The sequence below is a fragment of the Eurytemora carolleeae genome, unplaced genomic scaffold (assembly GCF_000591075.1).
Source record: "Eurytemora carolleeae unplaced genomic scaffold, Eaff_2.0 scaffold265, whole genome shotgun sequence".
In the NCBI taxonomy this organism is placed as follows: domain Eukaryota; kingdom Metazoa; phylum Arthropoda; class Copepoda; order Calanoida; family Temoridae; genus Eurytemora; species Eurytemora carolleeae.
This window is the reverse complement of record NW_019396184.1, coordinates 68,168-95,618: the sequence shown is the minus strand read 5'-3', so window position 1 is coordinate 95,618 and position 27,451 is coordinate 68,168. Positions and strand designations below refer to the sequence as shown.

Genomic DNA, 27,451 nt, shown 5'->3' with positions numbered 1-27,451 from the left:
CAGCTTCTTATCCTATTTCTCTTAAATCTCAGTTTCAATATTCTCCAGTTTCTTATCCTATTTCTCTTATATCTGAGTTTCAATATACTTCAATTTCTTATCCTATTTCTCTTATATCTCAGTGTCTAGATTCTACAGCTTCTTATCCTGTTTCTCTTACAGCTCAGTTTCAAGATTCTCCAGTTTCTTATCATATTTCTCTTATATCTCAGTTTCAAGATTCTCCAGTTTCTTATCCTATTTCTCTTATCTCTCAGTTTCAATATTCTCCAGTTTCTTATCCTACTTCTCGTATATCTCAGTTTCTAGATTCTCCAGTTTCTTATCCTATTTATCTTAAATCTCAGTGTCTAGATTCTTCAGTTTCTTATCCTATTTTTCTAATATCTCAGTTTCAAGATTTTCCAGTTTCTTGTCCTATTTTTCTTATATCTCAGTTTCAAGATTTTCCAGTTTCTTTCCTATTATTCTTATATCTCAGTTTCAAGATTTTCCAGTTTCTTATCCTATTTTTCTTATATCTCAGTTTCAAGATTATCCAGTTTCTTATCCTAATTTCTTATATCTCAGTTTCAAGATTTTGCAGTTTCTTATCCTATTTTTCTTATATCTCAGTTTCAAGATTTTCCAGTTTCCTATCCTAATTTTCTTATATCTCAGACTCAAGATTCTCCAGTTTCTTAACCTTATATCTCAGTGTCTAGATTCTCCAGTTTATCATACTTCTCTAATATTTCCATTTCTAGATTCTCCAGCTTCTTATCATATTCCCCTTAAATTCCAGTTTCTAGATTCTCCAGTTTCTTCTATTCCTTATAAATCTCAGTTTCTAGATTCTCCAATTTCCCATTCCTCATATCTCACAATTTCTCAGTTCCTATCTCCCAGTTTCTATAATAGATAAATATATGCATTTAGGAAACAACAAAATTACGAGTAAATAAATGATTGAATTCATCCGGAGTTGTCGGGAATCAAGTTCTCTGCCTGGAACTGTGACGTAGGCACTGTACAATAGCAATTTAGATGAAATTAAGAGTGTTAATAACAAAAAGAAAGAAGAACTACTAATTTCGAAGGATTTGGGATGGGAGGCATGAATGAGACAAGCAAAACTTGGTATTGAGAAAAATCAAAGTAAAGAGGAAGATTAATGGATGAGAAAGGATCAGAAGAATCAGAACTCATAATAAAACGATTTGAGACTTTTAAACAAAATTTAAGTTTTAAATCTAATGACGAACAGTATAAATCATATTGAACTAGAAAAAATATCACAAAATAAAAACGAAGAGAACATTTAAATGATATTAAATGATCACACAAGAAGGTTAAGTTTGTATACATAAATATTAAATTTAAATTAAGCATAACGATGCATAGTGTTTTCTCAAAATGGGAGACTTATATTTGCCCCATTGTACAGCTGCCTTTTAGTTATTTTAACATGTATTCTAAATATATTATAAATTACATATCACATTGAAACAGAGCCTAAAATAAATATTAAACCGTATGTTTCAAACTAAGACTTCTGCATAGATCAAATAATACATGCTTGATATAACAAAGGTTTACACTTTATACCATCAGGTTGAATATAAATATATTTATAAATATGAAATACAAAATTAGTTTCTGAGGAGAGTGAAAACCCGATATCGTAAACCTTGGATATTTCAAACTGTAAATTCTGTTAGATCAAAAAGTCAAAGTTTAAAATATCATATGTTTGCACCATCAGGTTGCAAGATGTAGGGATTAGAAAATTTGAGTTTGTGGCATAAACTCGGTTACTTCAATTAGTTCTGGTTTGCAAGCGGAGAGAAGAACTGTGTTAGCCTGGAATCTCCTCCTGTTCTATTCAACCCTGATCCATAAACCATTTGTAGATTCATATCTCCCTCTCTACCTCCTTCTACTCCTCCACGGTGCAATGTGAACCCTTCCTCCCTCCCAACCTGAGTGTTTAAACCCTGAACACCTATTGCATGTACACCTAGAGCTCCGTGTTTACTCTCATGAAGATGATTAGCTCCCAGTATCCCTACACCAGACTGCTCCCGGGGCTCTAGACCTGCCAGCGTAAAATGCCTGGCTTCAAGATTTAAAAACTCTTGTTGAGCCAACCCTGCTCTGTTCAGCTCATGGAGCTCCAGTCCCCTTCTCTCCGCTCCGGGCTGAACATGGATATCTTCTCCGATCTTGAAGGGTTTTGGTTTACTTGGTTTCTGAGCGGGGTGGGAGGCACGCTCATGCTTTCTTAAACCTTTCTTAGAGAAGTACGCGCTCCCACACAGTTCACAAACATGGTCGCGCACACCTAAAAGAAAAAAAACCATAAGGTTAACAATTTAACTATTTAAAAACCATAAGGTTAACAATTTAACTATTAAAAACCATAAGGTTAACAATTTAACTATTAAAAACCATAAGGTTAACAATTTAACTATTTAAAAACCAAAACATATTAACCACAAATTAAAAAGGAAGTTTTATCGCTTATAGACTCTCATTATAATAATCGCTTTATCCTTGATATTAGGCTTAAGCTCTTGTCCCATTCATCCATCGTCAATATTTTCAGTACAGTTTAGATATAATTTTAAAATGACTTTTCTTTTATTTTAATTTGGATAAAATATTATTTTAATATTAAAACTTAAGAACTTAAAAATATTTATAAAATTCTTGAAAACTATAAGAAAATTGGCTATTACGACCAATGATTATTTAAAATAATGAGTTTTTTTGTAAAAGTAAGAGTATATTGTGAATCATCCAGTATTTTGTATCTGTGCTCTACCTGAATGTGTTTTACAATGATTCTCAAAATCTTGTTTAGCCCTGGAAGGATATTTTTTTCCACAATCAGCGCACTGGAAGGCCATCTCACTTTCTTCAGCATGCACTACACGCCTAGATAATTTTATTTAATTTAAAAGAGCAAACATCTTGCATTTTTAATTTTTTCAGGATTCCAGAAACAAAAAAATACACAAATTAAAAAAAAATTATCATATTAATTTCAGCAAAGCCGGGATTTTACAAAGGAACTCATAACTCATACAAACTCATTTTCTGTAACCCTCGTACCTTTGAAATATTATATTACAGACTTTTTTAAAATTTTTTAATTTCTTTAAATAAAACAGTGATGAAATCTTTGAAATATCAAACGTTTGTATCAACAAGTTGCAGGGATTGGAAAATTATAGCTTTTAGACGACTGTAGATTTTGAACACCCATTCCTTGTGTTAAAATATGTGATTTTTACTTGTTTGTTTGTTTCCAGTTTCTATTCACAATATTATATTTCTTTTTACCATCATAAAACTAAAAATAAATAAGCATTTGCATGTAATCCCACCAAAAATAGATAAAATGAAATGCACCAAATCTACAAGAATATTAGTGGCAAGAGATAGAAGTTTAGCTTTCAGTTAATGTTTTTAAAATCTACTTAATCTGAGCTGAAAACTTTTGAATGTAATATCCTTAATCCCGATCGGTTAATTAATCTGGAGATTAATAAAAAGGGGAGAACAAGTATTATTAAATCTGGAGATAAAGAAAACGAGGAGATCAAGCATTAATCTCGATATCCTCCATTCGAAAGTTTTCAGCACTGATTTAATATCGATCCTTACCTGTGTCTTATACTAGCCGTCTGAGACCCAAAAGTAGCTCCACAAAGATTACATGAAAATGGTTTCTCTCCTAAAAAGTATTGTTTCAGTTAGAAAATTAAATGTTTTACATTTTCGCGTTAACTTCACCGTTTAGAAAATTAACTGAATGTTCCCTAATCTCTACAGGGGGGAGGCAAGGGGGGTAGAGACAAAGAAGACTCCTAACAGGGGCTATTTTTAAAAATATCTTTGCTGGAACAAAAAATTTTTGAGAGTAAACGAATGACTTTGAGAAAATAACTGTTTAAAAAAGTTAATGTTAGTGGGAAGCTGTGTACTTATTATTCATTAATTTATTCAGAGAAAATCAATATTTTTTCCCAAAATCAAATAAAATTTAAGAAGATTAATGTTTTTAACATACTAAGTTAAATCGACGGCTTGAAACTCTTCAGATTTTATGATTGATTGCCTTGAATGACTATAGTCGGTTAATGGCTAATTCGATGATTTGGTAAAGATAAAAAGAAGTTTATAGTTGCAGGGAATCATGAACATTGAACATAAGAAAAAATATAGCAAGGATATAATGCAAGGAAAGTTATTTCAGAGGTGTACGAATCTTTTGTACTGCAGTGTACTGTCTCTGGACGGTAATGTAAGCACAAGACGGATGTCAAAGCCTTACATGGGATCCATCTTTTACAAAAAAAAAAATCAATGAAATATTCTGGTCATAGGAAACTATTATGTGAATTATTAAAATTATCAAAATTTAATGCTTTTAACCTCCTTGGATACTAAACGAACACTGATGCATCTATTCTTGTTTACAAATTCCGCCCAAAGAGAACTGGTTTCAATGTGTACGCAGAGTATACACGACCGCAATTAACTTTCCTTGCATTACACCGTTGATCTGAAGTCTCATCCCCTGTGGATAACCCTGAATATTACCTGTTTTGTGGCAAAGTTATTTCCACATTCCTCACAGACAAATTTAGAATTATCTTCCAGATGAGCAGTTCGTCTTAATAATGAAATAGTTAATTCGAAATTAAAATAATATTTTGATAAAGCTGAGTCCGAATTTAATGAATTTAAGCCGCGTCTCAAATCCGCTAATAACCGGTTTCAACTAATCGCCGGCTTAAATGTTGAAACATTGAATACTATTCATAGTGGAACCAACCATATTTGAGCCGCGTCTCAAATTTAAGCCGCGGCTCAAGTTCCTTAAATTCGGCCTCTGGACCCCTAGATCTTTAAAAAAATTACATTTAAATAGACCTAATTTTTGTTTTACGGCCAAAAACAATTGCTTGAAAACCAACTTATTAAGTTAAATGAGTTTGTACAAGTGCTTTATGTTGATTGGACTATTTGAATTTGAAATAATAACTCGAGTCTAACAGTCGTCCTCTTATTCCACATCTTTAAGGGTCCCAATGTACTTAAGTTTAACCTTTATAAATTCTCTTACTTATGATTGCCAAATGTTACATAGTTCTCTGATGTATAAGCGCATTTTTCACATTGATACAACACTGTACCCTTCATATGCTCTTGCTGAGTGTGGATCATTAAACCCCGCGAATTTCTGTTGAAAAATCCGCAAACTCTGAAAATAAAAACTTAAAATGACAGCTGTACGTTTGGTGAAAAGAAGTAACAAATGGGTGTTTTATGTTATTTATCAAAGTTTAAATTTTTTAGATTATATTTAGTTCAAAGAAACTGAGTTTTTGCCACAACCTCTAATTTTAAAAACCCCATATATCTTTGCTACCCGATGTTGTAGACCCATTGATGTCTCAAACTATGAATTCTGTTTGATCAAATAGTCTTAAGTTTGAATTATGAAAGGTTTACACTTTCAGGTTCGAAAGACATAGGACAAAAAAATATGAATTTGTGGCAAAAAATATCTGTTAACTTTTTAAACTTTGCTGGCTTTATAATAAAGATAAAGAGCTAACTTATAACTCAGATTTTAGTGAAGCACTTAATAGCAAAAAAAAACCTTGAATGTTTAAGAATGAGGAAATGATGCTTAAAAATTACAAAATAAAAGTTAACTAAATTGTTTATAATAAAAATATTGAAAATATCCAACCTACAAATATAAGTTGACTTCTGTCCATGATTATTATCACTGTGGGTTATTAACATATCAGCTGAGAAACAGGCAAGACCACAGAGTATACAAATATAGGAGTCAGGGTGACCAGTTCTCTCATGGTCAACTAAACTCAGAAACCTGAACACAGAGTATAAAGATATAGGAGTCAGGGTGACCAGTTCTCTCATGGTCAACTAAACTCAGAAACCTGAACACAGAGTATAAAGATATAGGAGTCAGGGTGACCAGTTCTCTCATAATCAACTAAACTCAGAAACCTGAACACAGAGTATATAGATATAGGAGTCAGGGTGACCAGTTCTCCCATGATCAAATAAACTCAAAAACCTGAACACAGAGTATATAGATATAAGAGTGAAGGTAACCAGTTCTCTCATGATCAACTAAAATCAGAAACCTGAACACAGAGAATACAAATATAGGAGTCAAGGTAAACAGTTCTAAAATATTGAAATGTAACAATTAAATCTAAGAAAACTACATTAATCTCAAAATTGCTTGATCAAATCTTAGAATATTCATGCAAAATATCCGCATAAGTGACCCCATCCCATCTCCCTCCTCCTACCAAAACCTTTCTACGATACCTTTCAAATGTAAGGTTACACCCCTGCAGTCCACATTGAAATTGATCTCTTAGATCTCCTTGGTCATTCAATCTCTCGTGTAAGGTCCTTAAACAATGCAAATGTCATTCAGATTGGAGGTTGATTCCTTTTCGAGTCCGGAGCTGGAAACTCATGTATTGTGGATATCGAGATCAATTTTATTTCTTGATTTGAAGATTAATTTAATCCTTATTTTATATCCTGGAAAGTGTCCAAAATTCAACCAACCAATGTGTCGTTCTGAGAAACCGAACAGCCAATCAGAAGCCGGGAAGTTTTGCACTCGATCAATGAGAGAACCCCGCAGGGATATCCGTAAAGAGGATTAAGCAGAAAATCAAAGTGCCCGCAGTGGATATCGAGATGAAGCGAACGGGATTAAGGGCATCCAACACAAGAGTTTCCAGTTCTGTTTTATACATTGTATATATACCTAATAGGTCCTAGTCGGACGGGTTCAACCGGACATATCTCCGGGAGATCAGGATGCTCTCTTTTACAGTGATTAAACAGATGCTTGACTGTAGCAAATACTTTTCCACACTCCTTACATGAACCTTCAATATTCTTCTCGTCTTGGTTATCCTCTTCTATATTGCTATTAGTCTGAAACAGTATAACATTAAGGGACTGACGACTGTTAGCCGTAATATTAAAGTATCCTCCATTATTAGAGAGTTGCATGTGAGATTAACAAAGGTGCATTACAACCTTTATCTGAGCAATGGTAAGTACTATATAAAAGAACTGATAAAAAATAATTTTTATTCGATTTTGGGAGAATGTCTCAATAAGATTAAATTGAATAAATCTATACATCCAACCACCTTGTGGTATCAAACAAACCAAAAAAGTAAAAATCTCGACAAAAAACATTTCGTCCCGCATAATAACACAGGGCAGTGGCATAAATAGATATAATTCCTAAAACAAACTCGTCATAGGATCAAGAATTGATAAAAATAGAGAAATAACTTCTTGTATGCCCAGGTTTAAGTTAAAAGAAGTGATTTGACCTATTATAAGAACTTCCCGTTCTGCATTACATGTGCTGCTACCTATTTTTAACAAAAACTTTTTTGTGCCTACATTCAAAAATGTAAATAAAAGTTTATAACTCTAAAAATCTACAATTTTTAACTAGCTCAAATTTGTAATCTAGAAATAATAAGAAGAATAAAAATATAAATAAGTATAAAAAGTTAGAAAACAAGTTTTAAGTGTGTTTTTAAAATTAAGGAGATAATCAATTTTCGAGTAATATCAAAATTAAGAAAAAAATGAAAAATTATAACCTGTCGATTTTGTTGAGAGGATTTGTCCGTAGTACAGTCTGGATGATGTTGGGCGTAATGTTTCCGTTCACTGCTCAACCCACTAAATAGTTGATCGTTAAATTCAATTGTTTAGAATCTAATTGAATTTGATTTTACAGAGAAAATTAAATTAATTATTTTCTTAAGTTGCACTTAAACTTATTATGTGTGGACTATGAGTGTTAGGCTGAGAACTCTTGTATTCTGGTGAGATCAATCTTGGGTCCGTCCTAGTATACGATTTTTGGACCACCCGCCCCCCCCCTCTCCCATCATTTTTGCACATGTGCATGAATTTAAGTAATTTTGTTTTAATTTAGGGTTAGGTAGGGNGGAGCTTTGATCAGGGTTTGAAAGGAGCTTTGATCAGGGGTTGAAGGGAGCTTTGATCAGGGGTTGAAGGGAGCTTTGATCAGGGATTGAAGGGTGCTATGATCAGGGGTTGAAGGGAGCTTTGATCAGGGGAGGAATAACAGAAATAAAGAGACTAAGCATTGCTCCTCAAATTGAATGTGGATATCGACATCAAGCAGTCGGGATTATGAGGATCCAAAACAGAAGTTCCCAGCTCAGGTTGTATAATTTATCATTCATTTATTTGATAAATCATTTCTGTAAATTCAAATCATTACATAATATTCAGAGAAATTATTTTTTTAAATCAAATATCAGCTGGCAAGTATTACCCCCCCCCCCTCCCCGCCTCTCTTGATGATGTTTACTCAAAAATAATTTATCTTCTCCAATTTGGCTCGGTGCTAAAACTCGATCTTACATTTCTTGAGTAAAGCTATTTTTATTATTATTAACAATCAACCTACAGCCTAATGTCCGTCACGTGGCTGTTACGTTGAGCTACGGGGTCGAGCTTCAGTAGCTTCAGCTTTATAGATTTAAATTATAAAAAAATCACCTCAACATTTCTCCGCAAATCTTACACGTGGAAATTCCGCGTTTCTTAAAAAAGTTCAATAAAAACAAATTCAGATTTGAAGACGAAGAAAAACATGACAAAGATGAATAAAAATAGGGGTTTTTTAATTAACAAGGCTTCTATTTCAATTTCAACACATTTGAATACATTGAAAAAAAATCTCGCGGATTAAAAAAAAAACGTGAATTTTCAAAATTTACCAAAATCCAATTTTGTTAGAAGCAAATTTTCGAAAATTCGATCATCCATAAACCTTCCCTGGGACACGCGAGGTCCCACAAAATTTTTTTGGCTCAATCGGTTCAGCCGGTTTGATGTTTATTGGAAAAAAATTAGACAGACAAGCAAAGTATATATTTATATATTGAACTTTTCCTTTGGCTTGGGTTTAACTTGAGATTTAGTCAAGGAGTCAGAATGCTTCCTCAGCTAATCAGATATTCTTCAAATTTTAAATCATTAAAGGAACAAACCTTTAAGGATACCGTTGGGATTTAAATAGTCATGACACCCGAGAAATAGAGACTAAGTTGATATAAAGTCTACGGTCATTTTAATACAATGTTTGAACAGCTGAATTTCAACAAAACCAAACGGAAAAAAACTTCGGCTCTCAAAACACACATCTCAAGGTCTTAAAAACTGAGAGATCGGTGAAACTACCCATATTTCTTAACAGTCAATTGTTAATCAAGTTTTTGATTGAACTTATTCAAGTTTTTAAAAATGCAGGAAACGAAGAGAAAGAAATGAAAATTAAGGTTAGACTAAGTTATGAGCTAAAAATCCAAGATGGAGAAAAACATTCTGAATTCCTTGTGATTATGGAGAGAACTTTGAGTTTTAAATTGAGAACTACAGAGGTCACAGGACACATTTCTACCAGAGCTAACCCTAAAACAGATACATCATCTTTAGAAAGTTTGCTTTGCTAATTTTTTAACAAATTAGTCTCCGTTTTGGTTTTGACATATTCCTAGCAGAGAACTCTGGATTTACCAAGGTTTTTTATGATCTCTTCCTAACAGAGAACTCCGGGTTTACCTGAGAATTTTCATGATCTCTTCCTAGCAGATTACTTTGTGTTTACCTGAGGTTTCTATTGATCTATTCCTAGCAGAGAACTCTGGAGTTTACCTGGGTCTCTCTTGATCTCTTCCTAACAGAGAACTCTGGGTTTACTTGGAGTTTCTCTTAATATCTTCCTGGCAAAGTAACTCTAGGTTTATCTGGGTTTTCTCTAGATATCTTCCGCACAAAGAACTCTGATTCTATATTGATCCTTTCTTAGCAGAGAACTCTGGGTTTACCTGGGTTTTCTCGTTATCCCTTCTTAGCTGAGAACTCTGGGTTTCTTCTTTTTTATCTCTTCCTAACACAAATCTCTGTGTTTACCTGGGTTTCTTCTTTATCTCTTCCTCACTAGAGCTCAGGTTCTCCCAATCACCCCCAATATCCTCCAAGAGTAGTTCAACCTTAAAATGAAAACAAATCATATTTTTCCAATAAGGAATCATAAGGAAGTGAAATCTGCAAGAGACCCCAATAAAAGTAAAACCGCCAAGGGAGAAAGTGAAGTCAAGCATGTTTGGATTTTACAGTTAGAATGACTTGCTTGAACTGTCCTGAGATAATAGATAAAAGACTAAAAAAAACGGTGACACATAATTAACTGAAAAACTTATAAAAATCAAATTTAATTAAGAATAAAGTAAAGCCATACCTGTGGTTCGTTTTTAATAATATCTCCATCTTCGTCTTTAACAATGTTATTATCTTTATCCATCCTTAGCCTAGTGTAAATAATTATTTAATTCGTTTATTTATTGTTAAAATAATATCATATTTTAATAAACAAACAACAAATAAAAAAACTATCAAAAGTGTTCCAAAAAAGAGTGATACAGGGGTTAGAAGCCATTCATGCATTTTAAAGTCTCAACTGGGGCCCTAGAATACAACTTTTCATTCTGAAGAAGGTTTTTCTCTCGCATTTTTTTTTCGTAGCCTTAGAATGTTGATAATATAAAGTTCAAAATATCAAAAATATGATACTTCAAAATGCAAAAAAATAAGCCTCTGTTCAATCTTCTGATAAAAATTAAAAAATCATGAATTTTCTGTTAAATTAACCTTTTTTCACACCCTTGTTCCAAATCTTCTTCCGGAGACCAAAGATCAGTTTCCACCTCCACAACCTTCCTTCTTTTCCTCCTTCCCCCATCCCTAGGTTTGGTTTGCTCCAGGTCCACCTCCGAATACTGGAGGAGAGGGTTGGGTTTATTTCCGGGTACAAGATTACGTACAAGGTATTTTAGGATACCCTGGAAAACCTGAAAAAGCATAAAATAGTAGAAAGTGGCAAAATTAAACGCTTCCTGGATCCGGGGTAAATAATCTGGGGTAAATAATCTGGACAAAATAATCTCGAAGATGATAAATTTGGTGTACCGTTCCGTTTTGCCTGTACAGTCAATGGTCAGTACTGTACACAATGATCTTTCCAGGCTACATTTGTTGCATAAATCATGCTAGGTCAATTTTACGCTGGGTAGTCCAGACTGAACAGTGCGACTGAATGCAGATACAGTATATTTTGTACAGGCTCGGATCATGCAACTTTTAGAGTGGGGTGTGTACTATACAGAGTGGTTTTGATTGCAGGGCTGGAGTTTACCAAGCTGCCAAGAAAGAGATCCTGCATAACGTTTATCTAGATAGATAGATAGATAACGTGTACCAAAACCGGAACTCAGAAATAAAAATATGTATTCTTTCAGAAAACCATCCCAACCTTTAAAAAAAGACCCTATACCTGTGATTCTATATTTCCTCGTGAGAGAAGAGCTGCTTGATAAACAAACTGAATTAGAGGACAATACTTCAGCTCTCTAAATAAATAATAAATTAAAATTGATTTTAAAGCTGGAGTTCACTGATTAAACAACGAGTTCTTGCAATCAACTCTGATTTTCTAACCCTAAATCTCTGCAACCTGATGTAATAGAACTTTAATATTTAACACTAATATGAATTCTGTTAGACTAAATATTGTATGTTTTAAATAAAAAGAATTTAAACCATTAGAAATAGGATTTAGAAAGTAAAAACTCAAGTTCTTTCTTTATTGGTTCATTACTATTTTTACTTTTTTAATTCACCGAGTGCAACTTAGTGTTACAGAAATCGATCAAAAGTGATCTCAGTAAATAGGTTTCTGGATGATCCTCCCATTTTCCAAGTTTTGAACTATTTATGTAAAACATTTTTCACCTTTGTTGAGCCTTACATCCCTGAAATTTTAAAAAGTGGCAAATAAAAATTAAAGAAAGGGAATTATAAAGCTAATTTTTTGATTAATTGTGAAAGGAATGGAGTTTTTTCTTCACAAAATCTGTTTTTATAATTCCTTTATTTTTGTAACCAAATGTCATAGATTTTTTCTAGATATTTCAAAGAGTATAAGTTTGAAATATCCAAGTTTTACACCATCAAATTAGAAAGATAAATGGATCCTAGCAACTGTATGTGTTTTGTGGGACACCCTGTTACCTGATATATTGTGAGTAGGTTGAGACAATCCTCTAAATCTATGAAAACATCTTCCAATTCAGCAACACTGTTCAATCCTCTCTCTTCTTTGTATCTAGAAACATAGTTTAAATAAGCATTTTACGACTTCAATAAAAATGTTTTATAATTGTTTCTTGGATATGTAGCAGTGAATATTTTTAAGAATTNTGATCGCATATCTGACTGAAATGTTACCACACCTGATTGCATATCTGACTGAAATGTTACCACACCTGATTGCATATCTGACTGAAATGTTACCACACCTGATCGCATATCTGACTGAAATGTTACCACACCTGATTGCATATTTGACTGATATGTTACCACACCTGATTGCATATCCGACTGAAATGTTACCACACCTGATTGCATATCTGACTGAAATGTTATCAGAGAGCTGCCATGAATCTTGGAACAGGAAACCGGTTTTACAACTTTCCATTTCATCAGATCCAGTCATCTAGGTAGATATTTCATTAAAATCATTAAATAAAAACAGCGATCAAGGATAGAAAACGGACGGACTTGTTCGGCTTTAACCTTTTACACCGGTCTACTTTACTCATAGAAAAAAGATGTCTGTTTTATTTAAATTAATCTTTTGATTTCTTAAAGGAACTGACAGCATGATTTCAAGTGACCCTCCATGCAAAGATGGTAATGGTACCCTTCAAAGCCTAATCAGATCAAGGAAGAATTAGATAGTTTATGATTTTAAAACTAAAAAGTTTTAATTGAATCCGTCATTGTCATCTTTGTATGGAGGGTCCTTCAAATAACGCTTGCAGTCCCTTTAAAGAATCAAGGACATAAAATTGACTGCCTTGGCACTCTGTTAGAAGAGTATTATCAACTTCACACAACGGTTTAATTATCCCTTGAATTAAAGGGACTGTACGCGTAATTTCATGTGACCCTTCATTCAAAGATGGCAAATTGTCCAATTCCAACGGTACCCTTAAAGGGAGTGTACGCGAAAAATGAAAGGGGGTATAGGCTTAATGCGATAAAAAAGCGCTTTTGATCGCTTCTAATCTTACTTCTATCTGTTGCGTCTTTAAGGAGAAAATTGTTAAAAACGACTAATACCGAAGAACGTAGTATCCATACAAATTCAGAAAGATGCAACATACGACTTAGACCGTAAAAAAATCTATTTAATTTCAAACAAATCATTCATATATTACACCCTATGGTCATCAATTATCTTTCGCCACATTTGTATACAGTTGATTTTTCATAATATGTTTTGATTTTATTTTTTTAAATAACATTTAGCTTCCAACTGGTTTTCGAACATTCCCGGAAAATATGAAAATGTCGTCTTCATTACCAAAAATCCTCGAAACAGGAATAAATGTTTTTATAAGTAACTCTCAGATCATAACAAAAACCTTCCCTGGGGGCATGTGAGGTCCCACACAAAATTTGGGCCCGATCAGGTATTTAATAGCACAAAATCCTTGATAGAATTGAGGTGAAGGATGCAATTGAACAACATTAAAAATGTTATTTCATCAAGATGAGTTTACCTTCTGCTGTGTCTGCTCTCCCCGTACTGAACCCATTTCTACATCTGAAATAACATTACACAAACAATCATGTTATTTACTCCAGAATATAGAACTATGATTAGGATACTGAAATCTATCACAGTATAATCCAGAATATAGAACTAAGATTAGGATACTGAAATCTATCTCAGTATAATCCAAAATATAGAACTATGATCAGGATACTGAAATCTATCTCAGTATAATCCAAAATATAGAACTATGATCAGGATACTGAAATCTATCTCAGTATACTCCAGTATATAGAACTATGAAGAGAGGATATTGAAATCTATCTCAGTATACTCCTGTATATAGAACTATGAAGAGAGGATTGAAATCTATCTCAGTATACTCAAGTATATAGAACTATGAAGAGATGATATTGAAATCTATCTCAGTATACTCCTGTATATAGAACTATGAAGAGAGGATATTGAAATCTATCTCAGTATACTCAAGTATATAGAACTATGAAGAGATGATATTGAAATCTATCTCAGTATACTCCAGTATATATAACTATGAAGAGAGAATATTGAAATCTATCTCAGTATACTCCAGTATATAGAACTATGCCCTATGCAGAGAGGATATTGAAATCTATCTGGGGGGTTTGCTCTGGTTTTAGTTTCATTTCTTCCTCTACTTCGTGGAGTTTACGTCTGTGAACCTGAAACAAGAATACAAGATGAAAGAAAATATTTCTTCTTCAAGTGCAACGAAAAAGTTTGCAATACATATATGGTATATTTTATATCACTGGTGTAACAGCTTAAATTAACTTACAATGGGTAATAATCGTACGTTTTTTGTCGCTCTAGTATATGTGAAAATACTGTTTAGGATCAAGAGGGCAGTAACTGGGGGGGGGGGGGCACACGGGCTACTCCCCCTGTAAGATCCAAAATAAGGTAAATAAGTGCTTTTTGGTTGTGTAAGAAGGATTTGCCCCCCCCCCTTTAATTACCGTCTGTGGCCCCCCCCCCCCCTGCAAAATCTTTCAGTTACGGGCCTGGGATCAAGATTCTAATTCGGAAAACTGGTTATTCAAAGACATTATTGAGAAATTAACATTAAGAAAAACTATTTTTTACCTTTTTAAAATGGTTTCCTAGATATCCCCGGGAACTAAACGCGGCCTTGCACACTGGACAAATGTGATCCCGGATACCGCTGAAAAAAATCAAAAATATATAACATTTTCAGAATTGTTTTCTTCAAAAAATATCTTCAAGCAAAACCTTACCTATGTTGCTTAAGATGACCGTAATAGACCTTCCGGCGCGCTTTAGAAAATGTTTTCCCGCATTCATCGCATCTATAGGGCATCTGTTCATCGGGGGTATGGATGTTTCTGAACATACATAATATCATTGAAAAGGGAAATTGTTAACATAATTTTATTAATAAAAAATCAATAAACCAATATATCAATAAATCCAGTGCTTAGGATCCATTTCATTTTGGTGCGGATCCGGATCCGGATCCAAGTCATTTCAGGAACACTTCTATAAGATTTACTGATTTTTTTTACAAAAGAAGAATTTTTAAATTAGTTTTCTTCTTTTTTCACTTATTTTTATGATAAAACTCGGTGAATCATTGCGAGAAAATCTCTTCTTTTCAACAATTTTGATTTGAGTTTTGAGAGCACAACTTTTTTTTACAGTTTTAATAGATATTTTGCCCCTTGGATCCAGATCCGTGGATCCGCATATTTTTTACGGATCCGGATCCAGGAAACCAAAATGTAGCGGATCCAAACGGATCCGGTTTCTAAGCACAGCAGTTTAATCTTTGATTATAGTGAGGGTGAGGATTGATTAATAATAACAACCTGTTTTGTTTGATTAATGAGGTTTGATCAATAATTACCTATTATGTTTGATTACTGAGAATTGATCAATAATTACCTATTATGTTTGATTACTGAGAATTAATCAATAACTACCTATTATGTTTGATAAATGAGAATTGATCAATAATTACCTGTTATGTTTGATTACTGAGAATTGATCAATAATTACCTATTATGTTTGATTACTGAGAATTAATCAATAACTACCTATTATGTTTGATTAATGAGAATTGATCAATAATTACCTGTTATGTTTGATTAATGAGAATTGATTAATTATTACCTATTATGTTTGATTAATGAGAAAAGATCAATAATTACCTGTTATGTTTGATTAATGAGGATTGATCAATAATTACCTGTTATGTTTGATTAGTGAAGATTGTGAACCAAAACATTGTCCACAGTCCTTGCATTGATAAGGTTTCTCTCCAGTATGAACCCGTTCATGGATATTTAGCAGGGAAACATGAGGGAACCTTTTAGGACAGAAATTACAGGTATACTGGAAGGTTTCCGTTGGCTGATGGGTTCTCCTAAATAGATGGATAGATAGATCGATTAATAGATTAGATAGATAGATAATTAGATAATAAAAAAATAAGAAGAATTTCATTCGTTCCTAATGAATCGGACTCACTCCTACGAACCCATAATTAAGATTAAAGACTAATAAGGATACATGAATATTGAGAACGCAAGGTAAAAAAGCACTAGCGAGGATTGAGGACACACAAAATTGTACATTTACAATTTACATGGGAGTTGAGGGATGATTTTGATATTGTCATAGTGTGGTGATATCTACAAGGAAAGCAGTAATCCGTAGATATTTGGTCGACTCGAGTTGAGAATTTGTTTGTTTATGTCTTAATTGCAGACTGTTGAAACATGACGGCCTTTTACCCTTAGCCTTTTCCGATAACATAAAACATAATCTAGCAGACGTAACTTTATTTTTACCATTGAAATTAGAAAAGACAACTCAAATTCTTAACAGAGATAATTTCGTATTCGTGACTTAGTAACCATGTTTTTAAGGGACACGCTGTACAATAGGAATCATAGGTTGAAATTCAACCGACTATTAGACAAACTTCTTAGTTTTGAGCGATTGCTATTTTTAAAACATACTTGTGTGTACTGAGTGCCTGTGACGTGTTGCATTCTTTCCCGCATTCGTCGCAGATATAACTCTTCACCTCACGGTGTATTCTCATATGGGCCTAATCAATCAATCAATCAATCATATATTTTTCAAAATTTGGAATTAATAAAAACTGAGATAGAAAAACGAACAATGTTTGGTTCAACTACTGGTTAAGTTGTTAAGATGTGCAAATTTTCAGCTTAAGATGATAACCATATAAACTTCAAAAAAAAACATTATTTTTTTTTAAACAACACTTGATCACTTTTCATAAATAAATAGTTGTCAAGCGTATGTAATTAAAACATGATCAAATTGCCTGAAATGTGCTGTGATTGTGAGTTTTATACTCGCATACTGTACACGAATATTCTTTGGTTCCCTGCACGCAACAGCATTTTTTATTTAAATTGTAAAAAATATTGAAAATTAATAAAAATGTTGTTCTAGGGTCATTCCAAAACAATTTTTGAACAATTTTGTAAGTGACCATCTCGGTTTTGCCTAAAGTTTTGAACAGCTTAATGTTTAAAAAACATATATCATTTTCAAAAATTTTTAGGAGAAATATTAAAAATTTCAGAATTTTTTTTTTGTAAATCTTGTTACATATTTGTTTTGAGCAAAAAGATCAAATTTATAAAAATCTTAATATCAACATTTTGGAATCTTTTTAAATGACACCGAATTAAAAAAAAATGTTTAAAAATTCTGTTGCTTCCTTCATATGAACTTGAACAGTGTGGAGTTTAAGATTAAGTTCAGTATAATTATAGAATCCACAGACACGACAGATAAACTGAGATTTATCAGGGTGAACTGTCTCACTGTGTCCTGAAACATAGAGGTGTGTACAGTACAATTATGGAATGGTGATCCGTCACACTGTGTTCTAAAACAATAAAGAAAAAATAAGATTTTGTAGAAAATCTAGTTTTTCGTTAAATTTTTGTTTTTAAAGGGCTAATTTTAAGGAAGTAAAATTGGTCATAGAAAACGATAATTTTTTTTAAGAGGATATAGCCCAAAAAAAAATTAATAAAATTGAAATATAACGGGTTGAACATACCTATAAGACTATCAGCTGAATAGCAGGGTTTCCCGCAGAGTATACAAATATAAGCTTCAGTATGGGTTCTCTCATGTCGCGTTAAACCCTGATCAAAAATCGCACACATTTCAAAAATTGTAAATTTGTTTATAGGATTTTATTCAACTACCTTGATTTTTGAAGGAAACAAGCAAAAATATATAAAATCGGGTTAAAAGAAAGTCTCATTTACACTTTTACACCTATTTAAAAACACTTTAATCGTAATTTCTAAAAATCCCACAAACGTAATGTTTACCATCATTCATGGCAAGGTTATAATGCAAGGAAAGTTATTTCAGAGGTGTGCGCATCTTTTGTACTGCAGTGTACTGTCTCTGGGCGGTAATGTAAACACAGGACGGATGTCGAAGCCTTACATGGGATCCATTTTACACATAAAAAAATCAATGAAATATTATGGTCATAGGAAACTATTATGTGAATTATCAAAATTATCAAAATTTAATGCTTTAAATCTACTCGGATACTAAATGAACACTGATGCATCTATTCTTGTTTACAAATTCCACCCAGAGAGAACTGGTTTTAATATGTACGTAGAGTATACGCAACTGCAATTAACTTTCCTTGCATTATAACATTGATTGCAGGTATATTCACCATCATTCCAGGTATCTTTTTTAAGTGTTTCGTTTTTTAATTTTCCTTTTAAAACTTTTTATCTGTGAATTTGCGTGTTTTCCTTAAAATGTTGAAATGAATGCCGACACTCCGGTAGTCCGCATTTCAGCTCGGATCTCTCATGGAGTTCGAATAATCTAACTCCACTCTGCCCTGCAGGTTTCGGCGGCCATATTTCCAGTTTATCGGGATGATGATCCACACAGTGTTTGTACAATCCAGCCTAATGTATAAACTGTAATATTGAACTTATGTACATAGTGTTTGTACAATCCAGCCTAATGTATAAACTGTAATATTGAACTTATGTACACAGTGTTTGTACAATCCAGCTTAATGTATAAACTGTAATATTGAAATTATTATTGAAAAAATTCCACGGGCAACGCCGGGCCCTTCAGCTAGTCTATTATAAAACTGACCCTGGTGAGAAACTTCTTTGTGCACCCAGCACACGGTAATCTCGCCTTCTTCCCCTTCTCGTTCATAACAGAGCTCGGGTGTTGCAACCTAAGCAAAGGTTTTAATTTTTTAATTTTTTTTTTAAAGTGTTAGTAAAATCACTAGAAAAATACTTTAAAATTCATTTTCCCAACGGTTTATTAAAATTAAACAAAACTTTTGGAGAAAAGTAAAAAAAAGAAGGGAAAAGTACAAAAAAGAAGGGAAAAGTACCAAAAAAGAAGGGAAAAGTACAAAAAAGAAGGGAAAAGTAAGGTTGATATCAGTCTTAAATTTTTCGCCGGTTCCCTCAAATCTTTGAAAAAATGTGCCCCCATTTTTATCAGTTTTTCACAATAAATACCCCGCCATTTTTTGAAAACGAAGCAAAATGTGCACAATCCATTTCTCTCCATTTACTTTGAATAAGTGAGAACTTGGGTGCCAAAGACCAATTTAACCGGCAAAACATCCAGAGCGCAGCGAGATATTTTTTGTAAGGAACCCGTGGTTAGGTAAAATTATTAATTTCCCAAAAATATATTACACAAAATTGTCCTAAGAGACGTTCAGTAACTTAACATCCCTCTGTTATGGGAATCTAAGGCCAAAAGGCGGTAAAATATCTTAGTTTCATAAAGGAATTTTTTAAGTCACTTTTAATTAACGCGTAAAAAAATAGCTTACCTATAGTGTTTAGCTAGCAAATACTGTTTAATTATCGACCATAAAAATAGCTTACCTATAATGTTTAGCTAGCAAATACTGTTTAATTAACGAGCATAAAAATAGCTTACCTATAATGTTTAGCTAGCAAATATTGTTTAATTAACGCGTATAAAAATAGCTTACCTATAATATTTAGCTAGCTAATACTGTTAATAGCTTACCTATAGTGTTTAGCTAGCAAATACTGTTAATAGCTTACCTATAGTGTTTAGCTAGCAAATACTGTTAATAGCTTACCTATAATGTTTAGCTAGCAAATACTGTTTCTCGAAAACTTCCGGGCATTCAAAACATTCCACCAATCTTTTGTTCGGTCTAAAGGAAAATTATTTCGAAAAGATTGTTAAAGGACTGTAAGAGTAATTTCAAACGAATTTGCAGTTCCATGCAATAATGGCAATGCCCGATTAACAACGGTACTCTTGAAAGCTTTATCTATGAGGACTCTTTAATTTTAAAAAGCACCGGTGTTTTTGATTTTTCCAGAGGTGTATATTAGTTGTGACTCATATTTTTGCCCCCCCCCCCTTTTCAGTTTCATATATTTCCCCAAATCCATGACATAAAAACAGGTATATTTTACAGGTTTACGAAGCAGCAGGCGCAAACTTTCTGTACTTTATCCAAAATTAAAAATTAAAAGTGTCAACATTGGATATTATTATTCAGATTAAGACGTCGGGGTTAAAGGTATCCCATTCTATGGTTCCCAGCTCTGGGGGATGAAGATCAAGTTTGTCTTGATGAACTGACCTGGGGGGATGAAGATCGGGTTGGTCTGGATGAGCTGAGAGATAATGAGAATAATGTTGAACATCCCCGCTTAAGCTGAGATCACAGATCTGGCATTGGATCCTGGGACCCGAATCATGCTTCCGCCTCTTCCGACTAGGTTCAGACAATTCATCTCCAGATACAGACTTAACATTTATTATAAAATCAAAAGGACAATCTAATAAAATTTAGATCTTTTATAGTTTAACAAAAGATATGCGTCAATCCGAATTCTAGGGGCAAAAAATTCCTCAAAATTTTTTTTTCAAAAACCTTTAAATTTTAAATTTTTATAATACAAACTTTTTCTTAAGCTGCTATAAATGAATGAAATTTTATTTAGAAATTCCAATTTCGAAACATCTTTATGAAATTTCAAATGTAAAAATACTCCATATAATCGTTTACAAAATAAAGCGTTTTCGGAATTGTTCGTGTTGTTATCGGAATTGTTTGGTTTTGTTATCGCAATGTTTGGTGTTGTTATCGGAATTGTTTAGTGTTGTTATCGGAATTGTTTGACTTACATCTTCTTTCAAATCGTCTGTCCCAATATCACAATCTATATGATTGTACAGGTCCTCGTCAAAATCATATTTAAACTCTGAATCCTCGTTCTTGACTCTATCCCCTTCCCCCAGCAGGGTTTCAGTGCTCATCAACACTTCAGGTTCTGGAAAGTATTCAAATAAAAAATATGTCGTTCAGAGCTGGCAATGATTGATCTCGATCTTTTGTTAATCTGCAGATTGATTTGATCCTTATTCAACATCCCACAGTAGTATCCAGGACAAAAGTTTCCAGCGCAGGACGTATTTTTAACCAAGCAACTATATCTATATATAAATTTAGCTGTCTGTTTGTTTAACGTCAAAACGGCTGAACCGATCGGGCCCAAATTTTTTGTGGGACATCACGTGACCACAGGGAAGGTTTAGGAATGATAAAAAAATTTTAAAAAATGTGTTTTAAAGGTTTTTCATTTTGTAAAAAAAAATTTAAATTCTTTAAAATCCGCGATTTTTTTTAAAAATCCGCAAAATTTTTTTCTTCTTTGTTTTAAAATGTAAACAAGAAGAACATGTTCGCAATTTAAATAGAAGATGGGCGCGAAGCGCCCTAAAAGCCTAGTATATATATATATAAAGTCTAAATCTCTGCTTGTTGTTTGTTAGGATATTCTCGATCGAAAAATCATCATCTTATATCAATTACCCCAAACAATATTCAAATTATCTGTATATGCTGTCGAGGACATATTTATTATTTATAACCAAGAAGGGAGGGGCGCAACAGATCTAGTATCAGGGGCGTAACTCAGGAATTTGTCCGGGGGTGGGCTAAAGAAAATTTTTCTACAGCAGGTCTAACACCCATTGGGACCTAATAAACCTGGAAATCATATAATTTCATTGATCCAGCACATGCCAATGCCCAGGGGTGTTGTGAATCTCCATCTTAAGGAGACTTACAGATTAATTTAATTCCTTGTTAATGTAAATCACGTGATGGTAATACTCTGCAGTACTTAGAATCAAGAATTGATCTTCAAATTTAAAAGTGCCCACATTGGATATCAAGATCAACATTAGCAGCACAAAAGTTTCAATCTCAAGTCCAGACAATTTTCGAGAAATACAACTACTCGCAGAATAGCAACTAAACTAACCTGTCACCAGATCCTCCAGTTCCAGGTAATCCTCCGAAATCTTTTTCTTCGGTTTCCGCCTCGTTCTCTTGGACGGCGAAGGAATCTCCGTTATGGCAGAGCCTTGTACGGCATCTGCTTCCTCAATAGTGTAGAATATATCGCCGGGTATTCCCTCTGCACCATTCTGAAACAAGATATTTTCTTATTTAGACAATAAATGAAAATTCATTAAACAAGATTAGAATGATTCGTATCTATAGGCTAACTGGGGGGGCTATGCGGCTCAGTCCCCCCAGGGATCAGAAAAAAAGATGCCAGGAAACGTTCAGGCCCAAACGGGTGTTGAGCCCCCACTTGGAAAGAAAACAAATTTTAGCCCNCTCCCATGGTCAAATTCCTGTGTTTGCCCCTAATAGTAGCCAAAATCTAATTTTTTTCTTAAACCAACAAAAAGATAGGGTCCATTTAAACAAGCGACGTGAAAATTCTGATGTTTAGGTTAATAAGACAATTTAGAAGGCTTTGATTACCAACGAGTCTGTATAATGTGGGACCCATTTCCCCCGGCCTCTCCTCTCAACCCCTCGACAAATGTATTAGAAAACCCTTTTTAAATATGGAGACAATGAAGCAAAACTATACCTTACTCATTGTTAAACATTAAGATTATTATTAAGATTATCCGGAAAATACAACTAAATTAAAGGCTTACCAAAGTATCTAGTTGAATGTTCTTTGAGATCTGCTGCTCAGGTTCTAAAAAATAGAATTTTAGAAATATATTCCATCATATTATTCAAATTAAACCTAGCTATCCTAAGATACAAGATTCCTAAGATACAATATTCCTAAGATACAATATTCCTAAGATACAATATTCCTAAGATACAAGATCGTCAACTTAATTATCCAAGATTGACCTGTTGTAAATCTATTTGTCGTTTATTACATACAGAGCTACCACAACGGATGAAACTTTAAAGACGACTGTACGGAATTTATTTTTTATATATTCTTAGTACAGTTTAAATTCAAACTCAACTCTTTTGATGCTCTGGGGGAAATGAAAAATTAGACATCGAAAATATCTTAATTATCCTAAGTATTACCCTAAACGCATAACGTCTGGTGAAAAATAATATAATGATTTTTCAAACAAATGTATACCCCTGACGCCTTCTTAAGTAAAGAATAGATTGTCATATTTTAAGAGTATATGGTCGTAATTAGAGTCGAGTTCTTTATGTGAAACCAGTGCTTAGGATCCGGATCCATATCCGTTGGATCCGCAAGATTTTGGCTTCATGGATCCGGATCCGCCAAAAATATGCGGATCCACGGATCCGGATCCAAGGGACTAAGTATCAACCAAACACTGCAAAAAAAAAACTGTTTTACTCTCTAAACCTGAATCTGAACTATGGAAAAACTGTTTTACTCTCTAAACCTGAATCTGAACTATTGAAAAACTGTTTTACTCTCTAAACCTGAATCTGAACTATTGAAAAACGAGAGATTATAAAAAAATTCCTGATTTCTGAATGGTTCATCAAGTTTTAACAACAAAAATAAACTAAAAATAAGACAAAAAAATTAGAAAATTCTGCTTTGTTAAAAAATTCAGTAAATCTTATCCGGATCCGCATTAAAATCAACTGGATCCTAAGCAAGGCACTGTGTGAAACCCTGTAAGTCAGGATATTCAGATATACATCTTGGTTGTTTTTCAGAAATAAAGGTTTAAAAATTAATTCAAAAAGATGAGCATTAATTTTTCTCCAGTTATTCAGGATGTTTTAATCCCCGGTTTGTCAGTAAAAATCTTGATTTTTTCCCCGTCATATCTTCTAAACTAAAACTAACCCCCCCCCCCCCCACACACATTATCAAAATATACACCCCTGGTTAAATAGAACCTTTGTGATCAGTTAATACTTCAAATAAAGGATTCCCAAAAATAATATTTTAATAACGATATCCTGGCTAGACTAATGCCAACCTGAGTACTCCTCTAGGTTTTGAGCTAAAGTTTCTTCATCCCTCGGAGTCAAGGCTAGTCGAACTAAACTCTCCAAACATCGCTGGAAACAAAAGTATTAAATGTCTTAGTTTTAAGAATTGGTAGGTTGTATGCCAATCCAATCCCATCCCATTTCATTCCATTCTATCCCAAATATCATCCTTCTAGCTTGTAATGGGTTCGATAAGAAAGTTATCTGGGGCCTATTTTTTAAATATACATTACTTACTATTAGGAGAGTACTAAAAAAGAAAGATTTGTTCCAAAAACAAGATTTTGAAAAATGCATAATCCATCATTTTAAAGAACTCGTCGGCGAAATCAATTTTTTTTGTGAATTTCTATACTTTTAACTGTTATTATAAAAACTCTACCTTAAATAAGTTTGATTTGTTTGCTGTCTTCTGTGCAGTTTGATGAATAAAGTCTAGAATTGGACAATAAGCGTTGGAGTTCACAGACCATATCTTGTTTATACTTGACAAATTTCGGCCATCGTCGGCCAATATTTTCACCGCCTGACTGAGGTCGACCCAGACATCCTCTATTGGCACACTGAGGTTGCTAGACTTGATATTTAAAGCGTAATCTATGGATAAATCCTCTAAAATGAACCAGCTGCCTTTATAAATACTACCCATTCTTCTGAAATATCAATTTTCTCAGGTACAATAGATTTCGGGGATTAGTAGTAAACGATTACAGACCTCCCTGATGGAAAATGCCAATATCAAGGAACGGTTGTCCGTTTGTGTAATTTATAGTGACCCTCCATTGAAGGAGGGTCATGTCCGATTCACAACGGTACCCTTGAAATCTTTATCTGATCAATAATGCGGAAGATTATGACTTGAAAGTGTTTATTCTGTAAACTTTCCCATTGGTTAAGAAGCAAGAAATGCGCACGTCACTTTTGCAGAGAAACCACAATAATAAACAGTTTTCAAAATAAAAAAAAATGGATAACTTTCATTCACTCTTGGTCAGAAAAAAGCATTTAAGGGTACCGTTGGGAAAAGTGGTAACAAAGGAGGGTCACTTTAAAAATTCCGTTAACTGTCCCTTTAAGAACACAAAATTAAATATAAAAACATCATTCAAAACTAGTATTTTCATTAGTATTATATGTAGGCATTGGAACTAGCTAGGACAGTAAGGCACATTGGACTGTGGGTTGCTCATCCTTTCGCAAAAAAAAGATTTGTCAGACTAATTCATTCTCTGCGTATTTTGCCGTATTTCAGCTTGACAACAGATTTAGTTTAATGCAGTGCTTAGGAATTAGAATCCGTAAGATTTTGGGTTCCTGGATCCAAGCGGGAAAATATTAACCAAAAACTTAAAAAAAAAAAAAAATTTTACTCTTAAAACCTGAATCTGAACTGTTGAAAAAAGAGATGTTATAAAATTTTAAGTTTTAGCATAAAAATAAGCAAAAAAAAAGAAGAAAGATAATTTGACATGTCTGCTTTGTTTAAAAAATTATTAAATCTTAAACAAATGTTCATAACCAGATCCGGATCCATTTTGCGGATCCAGGATCTGGATCCAGTTCCGGATCCGCATTAAATCCTAAGCACTGGAACTTTATGTGGAATGGCCGTTACATTATAGTTAGAAGTTACGTAAGCGTTTAAAGGCCTTTCTACAAATGTATATTTTGGTATTGTTCATATTTTCTTCGGCACGTTTGCAATAATAGGTTTTGGTCTGGATTTAAAGATTAGTTTCTTCTTGATGACGGCTGTGACGGTGTAGCTGGTAGAGGAAGGGGAGGAGGAGGTCTCCAGGTCCATCAACTCATCACCATCATCTGTTCCTTAAGGATGGGAAGATTTTGAATAATGTTTGACGGAAAATTCGTTCTAGTCAAAAACTGTAAATATGCTAAAAATGCAGTTTTTATCCCCCCCCCCCTGTTTACTTTTACAAAATATCAAAGAGGGGAAAATATTTATAAACCTGTAAGCATATTCTCAGACTCGACGTGCTTGGTTACCGCAAGAAAAGGCGCTTCCAGTTCCATTTCCTTCCCGTACAGAATATGATGTCCAATTATCATTATTGGAACACCTGGAACAAGAACTAGATTAATATGCATTATTGGAACACCTGGAAAAAGAACTAGATTATCATGCATTATTGGAACACCTGGAACAAGAACTAGATTAACATGCATTATTGGAACACCTGGAACAAGAACTAGATTAACATGCATTATTGGAACACCTGGAACAAGAACTAGATTAACATGCATGGTTCAACAATTTTTACAAGAAACTTCGAGAAAACTTTTCGAATAAAAACATAATAATATATAAAATACAGTCTAATTAAATAAAATGAAGAGATTAATGGAGGGAGATAAATTTTCAAGAATTGGGACAAAGATATTGATACTTCTGGGATAAATCGGAATTAAAAATGCAAGTTTTAGATACTTATGTATTTAAAGAAAAATTTAACCCCCCCCCCAAAAAAAAAAAAAATTATTTGAATTCCCAATTTCAGCAAACATAACTAAAATCTGGATGATTATTTTCAAGCAGGAGGGATAAATGCTTGGAATCGGACTCCAAACTCCACAAACTTAACCATGTCTTAAACAAACCTAACTTATATTAAGATATGTAAAGATATTGAAAAGATTTTGCACGTTTCATAACAGTGCCCCTTGCTAGAACCCTTAACTAAGTGTCATCGTTTTTCTTTCTGGTATTGTGATATATTCCCACTTTTTTCTTATTTGTCTCTAATTTGCATAATTGCACAGGTCACTCTCATTCATAAATTATAAAAACAACAATTGAAAGTTATAATTTAAGATTGCTTGTTACTCAGACCAAAATTGAATCAAACACGTCTTTATATAAATAATGAATTCCGAGTTTATTGAAATTATATTATATTATACCTTGATGAGTAAAATGAAGATCTCCGATAAACTTCCCCTCCAGATGATCCCGGTTTCTACTCTCCAGGTCTCCTTGCATCTCCAGCAGAAACCACTCTTCCGTCCCACCAGGCCCTCGACCCATCATCAACTGCATTGTGATGTGTGAGTCTAAAATAAAAAAAAAAAACAATATTTACAAATCAAATTATATTAAAGCTTTTCGTTTTGAAATTTAAAAAAAAAGTCTACAGTTAACGTCTAAAACTTCGTCTTATCATCTTTATTAGAAATATGTAAAAATTAAGAAAATATCAAATATTTCATACTGAACGATAATATTAAAAAAAATATGATATTGTATTACAAAAAAACTGAGTCCTGAGTCAAAATAAAATCGAACATAATTGCGCGGTTAGAACTTACTTGCCGCG

General features: G+C 33.4%; 3 protein-coding genes across 5 annotated transcripts; all 3 read right to left on the bottom strand.

Moving 5' to 3' along the window:
* Positions 1 to 896: 896 nt before the first annotated feature.
* Positions 897 to 13,796, bottom strand: LOC111697522 (zinc finger protein 135). The gene is made up of 21 exons (XM_023467550.1): positions 13,743 to 13,796; positions 12,573 to 12,670; positions 12,124 to 12,280; positions 11,908 to 11,978; positions 11,450 to 11,525; positions 10,768 to 10,967; positions 10,358 to 10,427; positions 10,030 to 10,109; positions 9,450 to 9,528; positions 9,010 to 9,063; positions 8,614 to 8,657; positions 7,680 to 7,761; positions 6,818 to 6,990; positions 6,364 to 6,450; positions 5,750 to 5,893; positions 5,117 to 5,254; positions 4,591 to 4,663; positions 4,116 to 4,131; positions 3,652 to 3,721; positions 2,807 to 2,919; positions 897 to 2,323 (listed from the first exon to the last, which is right to left on the bottom strand). The coding sequence occupies exons 1-21, from the start codon at positions 13,776 to 13,778 to the stop codon at positions 1,803 to 1,805; spliced, it is 2,382 nt and encodes a 793-aa protein (XP_023323318.1). The 5' UTR covers positions 13,779 to 13,796; the 3' UTR covers positions 897 to 1,802.
* A 17-nt stretch (positions 13,797 to 13,813) lies between these two features.
* LOC111697511 (zinc finger protein 879-like) lies at positions 13,814 to 24,784 on the bottom strand. The gene is made up of 17 exons (XM_023467536.1): positions 24,499 to 24,784; positions 24,104 to 24,185; positions 22,817 to 22,860; positions 22,123 to 22,288; positions 20,981 to 21,126; positions 20,433 to 20,599; positions 19,917 to 19,994; positions 18,932 to 19,019; positions 18,571 to 18,732; positions 17,844 to 17,931; positions 17,496 to 17,608; positions 17,094 to 17,156; positions 16,759 to 16,850; positions 15,984 to 16,160; positions 15,013 to 15,120; positions 14,861 to 14,939; positions 13,814 to 14,436 (listed from the first exon to the last, which is right to left on the bottom strand). The coding sequence occupies exons 1-17, from the start codon at positions 24,763 to 24,765 to the stop codon at positions 14,344 to 14,346; spliced, it is 2,013 nt and encodes a 670-aa protein (XP_023323304.1). The 5' UTR covers positions 24,766 to 24,784; the 3' UTR covers positions 13,814 to 14,343.
* Positions 24,768 to 27,217, bottom strand: LOC111697512 (chromosome transmission fidelity protein 8 homolog). 3 transcript variants are annotated; one of them, XM_023467537.1, is made up of 4 exons: positions 27,039 to 27,217; positions 26,087 to 26,197; positions 25,705 to 25,943; positions 24,768 to 25,397 (listed from the first exon to the last, which is right to left on the bottom strand). In XM_023467537.1, the coding sequence occupies exons 1-3, from the start codon at positions 27,172 to 27,174 to the stop codon at positions 25,795 to 25,797; spliced, it is 396 nt and encodes a 131-aa protein (XP_023323305.1). In that variant the 5' UTR covers positions 27,175 to 27,217; the 3' UTR covers positions 24,768 to 25,397; positions 25,705 to 25,794. The 3 variants fall into 3 exon arrangements, with proteins under 3 accessions (XP_023323305.1, XP_023323307.1, XP_023323306.1); XM_023467539.1 differs by having other exon boundaries at positions 25,732 to 25,943; XM_023467538.1 differs by having other exon boundaries at positions 24,768 to 25,368; positions 25,732 to 25,943.
* Between the last annotated feature and the right edge of the window lie 234 nt (positions 27,218 to 27,451).

Coding starts and splice junctions, on each gene's coding strand:
- LOC111697522 (XM_023467550.1), bottom strand. CDS start 13,778: ATGGGTTCAGTACGGGGAGAGCAGACACAGCAGAAG. Junction 9,064..9,449: donor GTTCTCTCCATAATCACAAG/GAATTCAGAATG, acceptor ATATCTGATTAG/CTGAGGAAGCATTCTGACTC. Junction 2,324..2,806: donor TCATTGTAAAACACATTCAG/GTAGAGCACAGA, acceptor TTTTTCTTTTAG/GTGTGCGCGACCATGTTTGT.
- LOC111697511 (XM_023467536.1), bottom strand. CDS start 24,765: ATGGGTAGTATTTATAAAGGCAGCTGGTTCATTTTAGAGGATTTATCC. Junction 18,733..18,931: donor CAAAGAAGTTTCTCACCAGG/GTCAGTTTTATA, acceptor TTTATACATTAG/GCTGGATTGTACAAACACTG. Junction 17,609..17,843: donor TTCAGCTGATAGTCTTATAG/GTATGTTCAACC, acceptor TCTATGTTTCAG/GACACAGTGAGACAGTTCAC.
- LOC111697512 (XM_023467537.1), bottom strand. CDS start 27,174: ATGCAGTTGATGATGGGTCGAGGGCCTGGTGGGACGGAAGAGTGGTTT. Junction 26,198..27,038: donor TCTTCATTTTACTCATCAAG/GTATAATATAAT, acceptor TTCTTGTTCCAG/GTGTTCCAATAATGATAATT. Junction 25,944..26,086: donor GTCTGAGAATATGCTTACAG/GTTTATAAATAT, acceptor CCCATCCTTAAG/GAACAGATGATGGTGATGAG.